The sequence below is a fragment of the Nomia melanderi genome, chromosome 1 (genome assembly GCF_051020985.1).
Source record: "Nomia melanderi isolate GNS246 chromosome 1, iyNomMela1, whole genome shotgun sequence".
Lineage (NCBI taxonomy): Eukaryota > Metazoa > Arthropoda > Insecta > Hymenoptera > Halictidae > Nomia > Nomia melanderi.
Window position 1 is genome coordinate 30,637,846 of NC_134999.1, and position 14,354 is coordinate 30,652,199.

Genomic DNA, 14,354 nt, shown 5'->3' on the forward strand with positions numbered 1-14,354 from the left:
GAACTCGATTTCCAAAGAAGTTCGAAAAGTATCGGACGGTGTACAAGGCTGCCGCGGCGCCGGCAGAATTCCCGCCGATCGAAGCGCAAGTGATTGCCACCCGCCGCGGGATTATTACATTTCTAACAATCGAAACGGACCGAATTTCCCGTTGCGAGCCGGTCCGGCCATCTCCGTCCCATCTCTCTCCGCCTCCATTTTCTCGCGGACCAAAGGATACCGGTGTCTCGAGTAGCCCGTGTCTCGTCTTCTGCGATACACGGTGTGTCCGAGAAATTTGGTGACCGGTAAATCGAATAAAGTAATTAAATGAAATACATAGAAGGGACAGAAAATACTTTCACTGATCTCCGAAGAGTTAGGCAAGTGTTATAGAGAATGACGAATTAATTGGTTGGTTGATAATAAAGAGTAATTAATATATTCATTCTTTATAGAGGTGAATTGGAGTTATTCGTTGATTCTGTTCGTTGTTTCGAATTACTTTTGCTTCACGATGTGTATAATAATATAAGAAACGTGATTGATTCTTAACGATGAAGCTATTGAGCAATTAAATTGACTTCTTGAAATTTTTCTATAGAAACTCAACTGTCAACTCAATTTCTTTAATCGTTTCTCGGAGAAACATCTGTTGCCTGTTTGATAATTGTAAAACGAAGATATCAGGAATTGGTTATTTTGACGTGTCTGGTAGTTTTATTGTTAATATTAGATTTATGAATATTTATTATATTGTTGTATTCTATTTCTAGAAAAATTGATTGGAATTTCAATAAATTCGTTCATTTAGATCTTGGTGATTAGAGATGTAAAGATCGATGATTAGAATGCATATTCGGAAATTACGTCAATTAAACTCAATATAAATATTTGTCAGTTAATGTTTATAAAATTCTATATGTGTCAAATTGATGCGTTTAGTAAACTGAACTTCAATGAATCAACTGACCTTCGCCGACAGTTTTCATAAACTTTATACACGTTGCCAAAAGTGTAGTGTCGAATGGGGGCTACCTTGAAAAATAGGACAGCAAAGGTAATTTGTTTATATTTTCTATTACTTGTTTTTTGATACTATCTCCCGAATTTTTTGGTCACACTATGTATGTATGGCGAGATAGTTTCGCGTGTCCTACTGTAGCAGGACTCTGTACGTGGCGAAGTGGTTCGCTCGATTTTTAGTGGTCGTTACCTATCGCGATGGAGAGCTTCGGTGTATCCAATTCGGAAAATGCTCGTCGCTGCAACAAGATCGAAAGTGTTTCTTTGAACGTGGCGAATACGTTGCGGCAGTATGAGTTTTTGGGATGTGGAAAGCGGAATTTGACGGTGAGAGGTTTTTCTTTTTTCTTTGGGTTCCGGTTTTTTATATTTTCTTGTGGTTCTGTTGGGTAACGTTAATAGAATGCGACGATGAAACTTTTTCTGTAACAAAATATTGATTTTAAGACGTACATTGTAGTAGAAATTTTAGTTTTCTTTTAGCATTGAGCTTTCTTTTAGGAGGATTTTTCATTTAAGAAACATTGACTTAGCAGTTATTAATATTCCCTTAATTTTTTTGGAAAACAACATTTTATGAGTTTCTTCTCGCTTATTCATTATTTTCACAAACATTTAATAAATCTCATAACAAAAGGATGATAAAACACACATTTCTTGTTGTTTCTAAGTTGTTCCTCGAAAACAACAGAAAACCCCGTCCAATTCACCACCGCAAGATTATTCCAAAACGTCTGCCATAATGAAACTCCCACAACAAAGGAATAGCAAAATATTTAAATCGAGTTGCCTTCAACGGTCAATTGTTCCACATGAAAACGAGCGTATCGTCGTCCCGCAAATCCGTCGTTGAGGCGATACCGGAGGCATTCGAGGGTAACGCGCGATCGTGCGCACGCATACGGCCTCTTCCGGTGCTCGGCGAGCTTCCGCGGAGCTTCCGCGTCGAGAGAATCTTTCAGGATTCACGTACGGCCTCGACATGTTTCTCTTTCATCGTTTCCCCGAGGCCCGGCTTCTTTTTCCCTTCGTCCCTTCTCTGTTCCCCTCCTTCCCTCTTGCTCCCTCGCATTCGGAATGCAGCCCTCGATTCCCTGATACGGTAGACGACAACTTTAGACAATTTCCGAGATTGCGTGCGCCGCGAAACTTTTCCCGGACGGTGCATAAAGCCGCCGGTGAGCATTGTATACACCTACTTATCGCGAACAATTCCGATTCTTGTCGCGATAGAGCCGCGCTGCGTAACCGCCGCGCGTTTTAGAACGACGAAAAGGAGGCGATTACTCCACCAAAATTGCTCCCCGCTGGATCAAGGGGATTCCCCGAGCATTGTAGCGGGCCGCGGTCCGCGGATACGCGCGATCTCACGCCGGCAGTTGTTAATTAGTAAACTACACGCGTTTATTCATTTACCAGATGCATCCGGCTGTATGGGGAACCAGCTGTTTTTCTTGAGACTTGGTTTCCTTTTTAATTGAACGCAGTTACGGCGCTTGAGAGCTATTTTAGAGATGTTCATAGTTGAATTTCCTTCGTTATTCGTCATAGTTGTTCATTTCTAATAATAGATATTTATTATGTTACCGATGAGACTGATAAGATTAGTTCAAGATTACTTAACTTAGTTTTTATTTAAGGAAAAACTAGAATTCTCGAAAGCTGATAAGATTAGGTCTGCAGTAATTAACTTAGATTTTGTTTTAGGAAAAATTGGACTTCTCGAAAGCTGATAAGATTAGATCTACAGTACTTAATTCAGGATGAAATGGAATTCTCGAAAGCTGATAAAATTAGTTCTTGATTATTCTATTTCTCATTCAGGAGGAAGGTGTCACCGACGAATCTTTGAATCGTAACTTTCAATGAGAAACTCTACAGCTCTGTCGAAGCTTGGAAAAGAAACGAGTCCACGAGTGTATCGCGAATAATAACGTGTAAATCAGGTCCCCGAAGAATGAACGTTACTCGACAGCGTTCGATGCGTTCGATATTCAGTTAATAAGCAGTCCGCGTTATTAAAACCGTGGAACCGTCGCATCAGAGGTGTCAAATATCGCAATTGAAACACGTGAAAAATAAAAATTCTGAAGTGGGTCAATTTGACTCGGCCGGTAGTTTCATTTTTAACACTACTAGATGTACCTTATCAATCAGAATTATTGATTCCGGTTTCCTTGTTCCGCAGTTATTGATACCTCAGAGGCATTAAATATTCGAAATGATTTCAAAAATAAATAGTTTCACTTGCACACTATAACAAATGTCAGAAAGAAACTGGAAATAATCTATTGTTACAATTATTATAGGGATCATCTTTATCAAATCAATTATATTAAATGTTCAGCAGTGTCAATAAAATTTCATAATAAGTTCTTTTAGGAATTCTTATAAAAAACAACTAGTTTTCAACACGAATCAACGGAACGAATTTTCATTACCAGTCAAAACGACTGATTCCCTTCTTTCGCAATTATCTATATCTTGAAGGTATTAAATGTTTGACCTAATTCCGAAGATAAATAGTTTCGCTCGAACTGTATAACGAATATACGAGGAAATTGAAAATAATCTGTTGTTACAAGTTTTATATGGACATGTCAATCATATTAAATGCTCGATAGTTCAAGTGTCAATAAAATTTCGTAACAAGTTCTTTTTAGAATTCTAATAAAACGTCAACCAGTTTTCAGCGCAAAACAATGAAACGATTTTTCAGTTCCAGTTAAAATGATTAGTTGCCTCGTTGAAATTATTGATACATTAATCCTTTGAGTGCCAGAGGAAATGTTCATACATACTTGAGAAATGCCAGACAATTTAAAACGAAAGACGCATGATTACAAATAAAAATTTATATTTCGGTCAATTCTTTTCTAAAGTTCATAAAATTTTTACACAATACTAAAAACAGCACTAACAAGTCTTCCTTTATTACTGATAAAATCAAAAAGGCACTTTTCGCAAGCGCATGATGTATCGCTTCTTGTGATCTCGAAAATAAATAGTTTCATTCGAACACTGTAACAGATATCTGAAGAAACTGGAAATAATCTATTGTTAGAATTCTTATATGGATTACATGTCAATCGTATGAAGTGCTCGGTAGTTCTAGTGTTAATCTCATTGGCGCTGCGACTGGGTCGTGTATTATACGGTACCCGCGTAACGAGCCGACGAATGAAACAATTTCGTTTCGGTAAGGCGAGCCCGCCCGGGGCTCGTTCATTCGCACCGTGGAATTCCGTTTCGACAGAGCGAGAAACAAGGAGCAACTTGCGCCGCAGCGATTCCATTTCGATGCGGAATTTATTATACGTTCGGCGGTGCCTCGAGATAACAGAGGAAAGGATAAGAAAAACATCGTTTAACTCGCGTGCCACGTTTATCTAATTAAGGCGGGTTGCATAATGATCCTTCTGAGAAATTAAGAGAAATTTAGGTGCAGTGTGGTGTTTGATCGTTCGGAATTATCTTGAGATATAAAAATGATCGCGTGAACTTTATTTAGGTATTTGGTAAATATTATTGAGGAAAATAGAAAGGAACTTCGGTAATACGGAGTTTACACTTTATATTCTAATCTTGGTGAAGTTAATTCAATTTCTATAATTATGCAGTTTTCTAGCCTAATGTAGATCTTAACACTTCAGGTCCCGTATAAAACCTTTAAGAAATTAATTTTCATAATATAAGTCAACTTATCATTTTTAATAGAAATAAATATTTTTAAAAATACTAGTAAAAATAGTAGTAACAATAATGCGAGAGTGATTATTATATCGATTTTTCCTGATATTGATACATGTGGTTTCGCGGCCATGCCGTCGGAAATTAAAGGTTAACACGTGTATTAGACAATTTTCTTTGTAAATTGTAGTTTTTCAAAGTGAAAGTGGTTCTCAAAGATTGATGAACGTGACTCTGTATATTTGGGAAATTATAGTAAAATGAGAATTTAATGATTTTTAATGCCTTGCGAAACTTAACACCTGTTCAAAACAATGAAACATTTCCGTGAACATTTCAATGAAGCCTCATACATTTTCCAGGTTCCTTCGGCTTCCCGAAAATTCTTAACAAAGGAGACTAACGATAAGTTTCTCTTGTGCACGAAGTTTCACGAAATTTCGCCGCTAAAACTGCGTATTTGCATAAGCTGCTTCCACGGTCTCACGGTTGGGGATGAAATTTTTATTGCGTGTACCGAATTCTACCATTCTTACAGTCGAGGTTCAGAGTTTATTCATAAGGACATTCAAAATGGATTCCGCGACGAGTAGCCCGCGGATTTTCTGCATTAATCAGGCACACGAACGTGCGGTGTGTAATGCAATAACAGCTTCATTAAACTTTAATAACCTCATTACTTTCTTTGAAATCGCGCTGAGCCATTAGAAGAAAAACTAAATTTCTGTTTCATTCCCGACTTTCGCGGATTACTTTAAAAAGGCATAATTTCGGGTGAAAACACTACGGTAGTCGTTAAAAAAATTTTCCTCGTTCGATGCCGCCTTGGCGAATCCCTTCCAATAAAATCAAAGCAATGATACCTTTGTTTTAAGTCTACGGAATTATCACATCATGTTTGTACTTCATTACTAGGAATAATAAACAAAGTAGAACTAGAAATAAACTGCTGATTTTAATGAACTTATTCATATTAATTAAAATATTCATAACAAGCTTTGTACATTTTAGTATTCTCTTTCAGCCTTCCAGTACATTTCATAACTTTACGTTTCCAGTTCATTCATATATTATTGTATAACGAACAAGCAACGTTCTCATTTCTTTCGGAATATTTTTAATTTTAATTCACAAACTAATTAATATAAAATACTCAAAATACTTCGTTAAACAGTCGCAACTCGAAACTTGTACAATGCATAGACTTTTATGGCTTGTACTTTGTATTGAAATAATTATTATTAATTATTTCATGTATTTAAAGTAATTATTATTAATTTATATGCGAATATACAGATTTCCTCGTGCATTATTACATTAATCATTATTCTATCATCATTTCATTCGCATAAAGTTCATCATACTGTTGCATGCGACACGGCAATCGATCAAATGATCGTTTAATCGCCTCCCCCTTTGAAATCATGCAACTTTATTGTTAGATTCAAACAATGAGTGTAAGAACACAGCTCAGCGAGGCACGTCGGCCGTCATGAGAATGTCCCGCACAATGCTAATGCCTTTTTTATACCTCGACGTAGTCGTACGGTTGATAAATCATTGAATTTCCTCCGAGAAAGGCGCAGCTTACTCCAGGAACAATAAAATCGCGAATGATAAATTGCCACTTAATAGCTACACGCCTCGGTACGTCTGATCTCCTATGAAAAAGGAAACAGACCACATTCTCCGCGCCATCGCGATTTTAAGAACGTACCGGACCGCATCGAATGCAGTGCGAATCTGTTGTGCATAAAAGGGTACACAGGCTGAATGCGTCCCGCATCTTCGACTCCCCGATGCCGAACCGTAGGCATTCTAATGCCGGATCGCGGACAAAGATTGTGCTCTGCCTATTATTCTTTCGTTTTTTCGCGATTTACGTAACGTTTCTGCCGGTCGCAACGCCATTAGCACGTTCCGCTTGCACTATTCCGGTGTCTTCGAGTGTACTCCGCGCGCCATAGTTTAGCTTGCGAGGGAACCGTTTCAACCAGCACACGCCGATTTTGATGAAACTTATGTGGGACATAGTTCTCAAGAAAATATTTCACACATATTTTTTCTTATCGGTCAATGTCTACTTTGAACGGGTTAACGCACCCCTCGAACTTGAGGGTTGAAAGTATATTGTTTGCAATATCCTTGAAACTATGGGCTGTAGAAAAGAAATCTAAATTGTTCATTTCGAAGAGAATAATTTAAACAAAAATTTCTTGTCTATCTTTACACCAATAATTAACACATGCTGATTTTGATGGAACTTATGTGGGGCATAGTTCTCAAGGAAACGTTTGACACCTATGTTTTTTTATCAGATAATATCTACTTTGAACGAGTGAAAACACCCCTTAAAGTTTAGGGTTGAAAGTATATTGTTTATAACACCTTTAACACCAGAGGTAGAAAAGAAATTTTTTAAAAATTGTTTCCCTTAATGAAACGAACAATTTAGGTTTCTTTTCTACACCCCTTGGTTTCAAAGATAATATTAAGATTGTAAATATGGTAATAAATAAGTAATAATAATAAGTAGTGTTGATTTTTATTTGTATAATTCAATGGTTTTATTAAGAGTGAATTAGTAGATATATATATATATATATAAGAAGCTCTTTGAAGAATATTATTAATCCGCAAATAAAATAGAATTATTATATTTTATTAAATTTATTATTACATTATTATTCTATATAGTATAAATTCATAAATACCGCAGTTAAGAAAGTAGAAAGCCTATATCGAATGGTTTAACCTGAATAATTACCTTATTTGTTTTAACCAATATTAATTCAATGAATTACTGATTTCAAAACCCTAAACAATAGTGCAGATAATGAAGAAAATTCTTAATCATAAGATTGGATAGCGGCAGCAGAGTTTCAATTTTCTTAAGTTCTTATGGCAATTGTGAATGTCTCAGTCACTTAAGAACAATGCAGTAGAGTGCAGTACAACAAGCAGACGTGCTCTCCATTTATTAATGAATGACTCGATGCGGACTCCCAGCTCCTTAATAGTGTACCTTCGTATTCAAAAGTTCAGCGGTGATTCGTTCTAGTTAGCCAAACCTCAGACGGACTATAAACTTCATTAACTTCCTGGAATATTTGTCCTCTTTCCGATTCTGAATCCCAGAAGGCGGTCGTTCAAAATTTATAGAGCCGCGAGTCGAATGAATAAATCATTCAGACCTTTTTAAACTTCGTTTAAAAGTTACATCTCTTTATTGCTCTACGTTTACACTGCCTCCCCGTTTACCCTGTTTATTTTGAATTGCAACACCATTGACTAAAAGTCACTTTAAAAGAATACAATATAAATATCTTAAAAGACTATATAATTATACATTACTAAAGGTTGTACAAATTTAAATTTGAATGTACTTAACATTGCTGATTTTCTTTTTAAAGATTAGTCTTCAAAATGTTTTCAGTATTGTGATAAATATGGTTTATATCGGTATCATGCTACATATATCAAAATGTTAAAATATAGTTTTCTGATAGGATTCATAGCTTCGAAAACATATATTCCAGTTTTATACTTCCCTTCGATAAATGTTTTAGTGGCCATGAATATTCATCTGACTTTTATACACTGTAATGTTTGTTTCTGGCGTATAATCAAAACTTTTCGTACTGAACGAAATTTTCTCGAATGTTTTACTTGGGTTAATGAAATCGCTGTCATGATGAATTACTCAATTACTTCGCGTAAGTTAATTTATGGTATATCTCTGCACTGGAAATATATCGTTGTCAAATATTTTGCGGTACTTTAATTTCATTCCTAAAATTTCGTTGAATATTCATATCGCATTACTGGGTAATGTTTCTGTCTAGAAAACTTGAAACAAATCGCGCATGACGTAACGTTGCTAATGAAACGTACAAAACGTATTTATTAACTGGCTTAAAATTGTTTAATAAAAATTACACTTTATTATGCACTGAATAATATCAATATTTATACATAAACTCCTCTTTTCCTTTTGCCCTTTGTTAAAAGCCACAACATCGAATTTTCTGAACAACTAAAATCGACATATTTTAATAATACTACAATATAACAATCATTGTTTCTATTTCATATATTACATACATAATAAGAAACAATTTATACATTACATACATAATAAGAAAATATAAACGTTTTATATAACCTTACACTCCATTATCCATCACAAACTGAAACTACAGACTTAAACTTAAAACCACCAATCCCAATCCACACCTAAAACCCAACTCTTCAAAACTAATAACAAACATCTCAGCACCGCTTAATCCACACTCAAGCTAATACCTCGATTTTCTTTTCCAGGGACGGCGATGCGTTAACAAGCCCAACATCGCCCGGAAACTCACACATATCAACTCATATCATATACCGTCACATCGAAGAAGTCGCGGGAGCCATAGCTATCCAGAGACAGATAATCAATCAGATATCAATCCACCACGGCACGAGTCTTATCGCTGAAAGAACGAAGGTCGGAAAATGATTCAGTCGAAACTGTGTCGTATCAAGTGTCGATCACGCCAGATCGGCGAGAAACTATTATAGCCTGACCAGCTAGAGCATCGACATTCTTCGTCGCGACGAAAGGCAAGAAATATTCCAAACTCCCGGTGAATTGAGAGTTGCCTGACTCAGTGTATAAAAGAGGAGCTAAGGGCAAAGTGGCAAGAGGATGTTGTTGAGGTAACACGATTTATCGAGCCGGCTGTGGAAACGAGAGTTAATTGAACCCGTCCCCGATACCGCGGAGGATCGTAAGCCTGACGGGTCTAGCCGAGGATTTCTGGCTGAACGATAGGGGCCGGGCCCGGCTTGATAGTCAAGAATGGTGTTCCCAAGACGGAGATCCCTGTGGCTGAAGGTGGCCATTTTGGCGTCCGCGGTTTGGGCTACCGTCTGCTTCCTCCTCTACACGGAGGACCGCGCGAACGCAGCGGTGCAGGGCCTGGCGCCGTCCGGCGTCGCGGCGCCGCAGATGGCGAACGGTTTTGTTCCGGCGGCCGCAGCCCTTCGAAAGGAGACGCCGCTTAACGAGAAGCCCAAACCGAAGGTCCTGCAAGCTGGTCCCGAGCAAGGTAATTAATTTGTTGTTAATGGCCGCTGCAAAGGGAGCTGGTATTCTTGCTCTCGGCCTACGGGATGGGATGACGGATTCAGTGCAAGAGGTTTTGTCGTGTTCGTTCGTTTGACGAATGTTGGACGTAACGCGCGGTTTGCTGAATGTAGGTTTGTCGAAGTGTTTAGTTCATTTGGGGTTACGTTTTTGGTTGCTGTTTAGTTGTGAGTTTTATATATTTATTGTAGTGATTGCACTTTGAAGAGATGCTTTTCGAATCCAGTAAGTAGATTCGAAGTTTGGAGTGTTTCGTGAATAGTTTGAATCTTCAAGTTGATAAATAAGATTCGGTGGACTTGGATATTTATGTTGTGCTTGTAGTTATCAGTAATTAATGAGAATAGTTGTTGGAACTCATCAGTGATACTTTAGACTATTAAGACATGTTTGAAATATATTTCAATACTAAAATTTATAATAAATATCATTAATATTTTCGCGTGTCGGTTCAATCACTCACAAAAATGAAAATCGAAAATCATTAACACTAGATTTACGGAACGTGTCAATTTGACTCATATTGAATTTTATAAACATTATTTGGTAAACGTTTGGGTCGATTTGGATTGATTCAATTGCGTGATTATGGTTTCTAATAATATGTTTTTAAGTATTTGATTTCCTAGATCTAAAGGAACGAACGTCAACCTTTCCGGAAACAATAGAATAAACTGTACAATAAATGTCCGTAAATCTAGCGTTAACGGTGTAGAATATAACCAAATACTGCAGAAAACGAGCCAATAATACCCAGCGAAATAGCAATTAACTGAAAGAAGCACAGAAGACAGACTGAACACAGGAAATCGCAGGATTCCAATGAAAAATCCAATTATTAAGTGGGCAACAGTGTCGCGCGACGCGAGCTTCGCCGCGGCGGAGTTCGCTAAACGGTTCGTTCGGCGTTCAAGCAATTTGTCGTTCTCTTTATTGCCGCGTTGTACACGCCGGGAGCCTAACTTCGTTTGCCGGCATATTATTTTTCAGACACGACAAGACGCCGTGGAAACTGGCGGTAGTCGAGCGACGGTATCGCGCGCCGCCATTTACTGTCGGCTTTACCTATGCCCCGCCAATATGGCGCCTCGGAAAATAAAACTCGAGTTTATACGGAAAAGCTCTTAGAACGGTCGGAGAGGTGGGCAAGAACGCGTGGATGTACGAAACGTTCTGAAAATTCAATTCGCGCTTTCCACTGCTTCTCCTCACCGATTTCCCTCCTTTCTCACCTGTATCTCGTTCGCGCGGCGACCCTTCCCCTCCTTTGCTTTTCGATTACCGCGCCCACGTTTACCTGCTTTCTTTGAGTCCGCCGCGTTACCCCAGAGACAATTTGATTAGGAAATCGGAGAGGGAAATGAGGTTTCGACTCGTTGAAATGGAAGGATACTGCAGGTTACTTATTTGTGTCACGTGTGAAATGGAATATCGCGAGAGTCAATTCTTGTGGACTCGTCAATGGATGAGATCAGCATAGGTTCTTCGAATTAATAGATTATATTCATTTCCTATTTTTATAGTATTTACTTTTATTATTTATAGTATTGTTTCTATATTATTTGTATGTTTAATTATTTCTGTATTATTTATATTATTTATTTATATAGTTTATCTTTTTATTTCTATATTATCTTCATTTTTTAATTATTTCTATATTATATTATTTATTTATACTGTTTATATTGTTGTTTCTATACTATCGAAGTTCTGTTGTTACGTTGATAATAAGAATTCACAATACAACTTTCCTTTTCATTGTTTCAATAACAAAATTTTTAACAAGAGATAATAATGTCGCAATTATTAATATTTTAATGTCAAAATAAAATAATGTGTTCCCATTATCAATATTTAACTTGTGCAGCGAAACGTAGATTTAAAACGAATTAAGTTTTTTCATTTGTCAAATCGTTGATGATAAAGTAACTTTAATTAAATTCAGTCGCGGAGGAAGTTTCAGGGCGAAAGATAAATAAGTAGGTTTCCTCTTGTTAACCTTTTTTTCTTTTATTAATACTCATTTCAGGTGGTGGTGTACTCGCAGCACCTCGCGAACAAGACCCGAGCGCGGCTGGTGAAATGGGGCGACCAGTAATTCTGCCAACAAACTTAACTGCCGAGACGAAGAAACTCGTCGACGACGGATGGTTGAACAATGCGTTCAATCAGTACGTCAGCGACTTGATTTCTGTCCATCGAACGCTTCCTGACCCTCGTGATCCATGGTGAGTCAGATCCATCCTCTTAAGTAATTAATTTGAAGCTAACAATACTTATCTGTCTATTACAAAAGACTCTTAACACTGGAACTACCGAGCACTTAAACTAACCTTTGAAAATTTCATTATAAAAACTACTTAATAAACTATTTAATAAGATTTGAATTGGTTTAAATTTCAGCTTAGGTATTACTTAATCAGCTACTTTAGTAATTTCTCAAAGAGGTGTTCGTATCTCTTCAGTAATCACAAAAAAAGATCAAGGAACGGGCCATTTTGATCCATTTGGTAGTTCTACTGTTAAATTTGTCTACAATTAATGTTAATCAATATTAACACTCACAAAATAATATATGCCACCAGATCTTTCAAATATTGAATTTCAAATCAACAATTTCTATTTATATTTTAGCGAAGATAATTGAATTGCGATGCAGTTGAAATTAACCAATATTAAAAATCGCAGAACAGTATACTGCCAAATCTCTGAACTAATCAATTTCAGACCAACAATATTTATTCATATCTTAACAAAGGTAGTTGAACTTTCATACAGTTCAGACTAACCAATAGCAAAAATCATAGAACAACGTACCCACCAGATTTCCTGAAATACGAAATTAACGCAATTTCACTTGAAAATATCCATCTAACCACGAACTACCCAAACCCCGAGCAAAAATGGCGAATATAATTACGCCAGAAGCTACATTCGATGTTCTCAAACAAGCACAAGAACAAACTGTTTCGTTCCCTATTACAACGAATGCAAGCAGCAAGAAACCCTCTGCAATAACATTACAGTTAACCCAAACAGCTGCAAAAACGCATCCAATTATAGGAACTCTGCGTTATTATTCTTTCACTTCGGGGAAACGTGCGTGCTTCGGTTTTCCCCGTTACGGTGGACCTTAAAATTAACGTACACCCCGAAGGGAAACCTGTGTAGAAGTTAAGGGTCTCGATAAAGCGCGAGATAATTTCGAGCGGGGGTAAAAGCGTAGTTCGCGCGGCCCACCGCGGAATTAGAGTTGTTCCTTTGTTATTATTTAATTAAATTACTCGGCAGCACATTTAGTTCGAGTTATGTCAAACATCGTGCGCCGGCTTCGTCGGGATTTCCGGGATCGCGGGGTCGGGCCGAATGAAATATTCAAGGATCTTCGGCGGGTTCCCTCTTCCGAGTAACGCGATAAAGCGGGAACGTGCGCGGGGCCGGGCTCGTTTCGACGTCGAAGCCGGGGCTCTCATCGAAAGCGGAGAACGGGCCACGGCTCCATTAATACGCTTCGGCCCGGAGTAATGGGACGTTATTGCAGCTTCTTGTTAACAAATTGTCCGAATTACTTCCCGTTGACACGGAGAAAGTAATTTCGCCGGCCGCCGGGGCGCGCGATATGCCGCGCGGATAAATTACTTGGCCCCCGGTACTAATTTATTACGCACCTGCACACCCCCTCGTTACGCGCTAGGCACGCGTGATTGCCGGTTGATTTAATTGGCACACGGAATTCCTTATTTTCTACTGGCGCGATGATAATGTTGTGCTTCGTCGGGGAAACTTGTTGAAGTTGTTGGAGCGTTTTCTTTGAAGCTGTTCGAGATTGTCGGAGGGATTGTTGTTATATTATATTGTTATACTATTGGTGACTGTGGATTTTTATGAGTTGAATGATGGGTTGTTGATGGGTGGTTACGTTAGTAGACGTTTCAGGAGAGTGCTTTATCTGAGATGGTTTGTGAGTCATTTTAATGAGGGTAGTTAATGTTAGCGAATTTTGTGGAATGAGTTACGAAGGTATTACAGTAATACGGTTGTATATCTTCAATTACAAGGAAAGGTATCGAACCGGCGATTTATTGTGAAACTTTGTGTGTGAGTAGAGTAAATCAAGCTATCAATTTTTCTTCGTGCCGAATTTCACTTTGAACGGATGAAACCCTTTGAAGTAAATGCAAACTTTTCTTTTCCGTGGTTGATCTCGAAAACAGTAAGAAATAACAAGAAGAGTGTGAACAAAGAATACATTGTTCTGTCGCGTTTATAACATTCTATTTTGCAATTTTTTTCAAGGAGTGGTTTTAACCGTGCAAAGTGAAATTCGACCCCAAAAAAATTGCAATGTATTGGGCTTGACTTATTCTACTTACATACAAAGTTTCATAATTCTTTGAACTTCCGGTGTCGATACATTTCCTTGTAAGTAAATCTCAACAGAAGGACAATTTTAACAAAGTTGACCAGAGAGTGTTACAATAAATTATAATCCTCAACATTAATTAACAATCAAGCTACAAAAGAA

The 14,354-nt window shown here is 37.6% G+C and overlaps 1 protein-coding gene across 7 annotated transcripts in view; it reads left to right on the plus strand.

Moving 5' to 3' along the window:
* Pgant9 (polypeptide N-acetylgalactosaminyltransferase 9) overlaps window positions 1-14,354 on the plus strand; it is a 442,501-nt gene that overhangs the window by 307,283 nt on the left and 120,864 nt on the right. For all 7 annotated transcript variants that reach the window (XM_076364365.1, XM_076364352.1, XM_076364362.1 and 4 more), the window contains 2 exons: window positions 9,019-9,791; window positions 11,859-12,057. In XM_076364365.1, coding sequence (XP_076220480.1) covers window positions 9,542-9,791; window positions 11,859-12,057 — 449 coding nt within the window. In that variant the 5' untranslated portion in view covers window positions 9,019-9,541. The remainder of the gene's footprint in view (window positions 1-9,018; window positions 9,792-11,858; window positions 12,058-14,354) is intronic.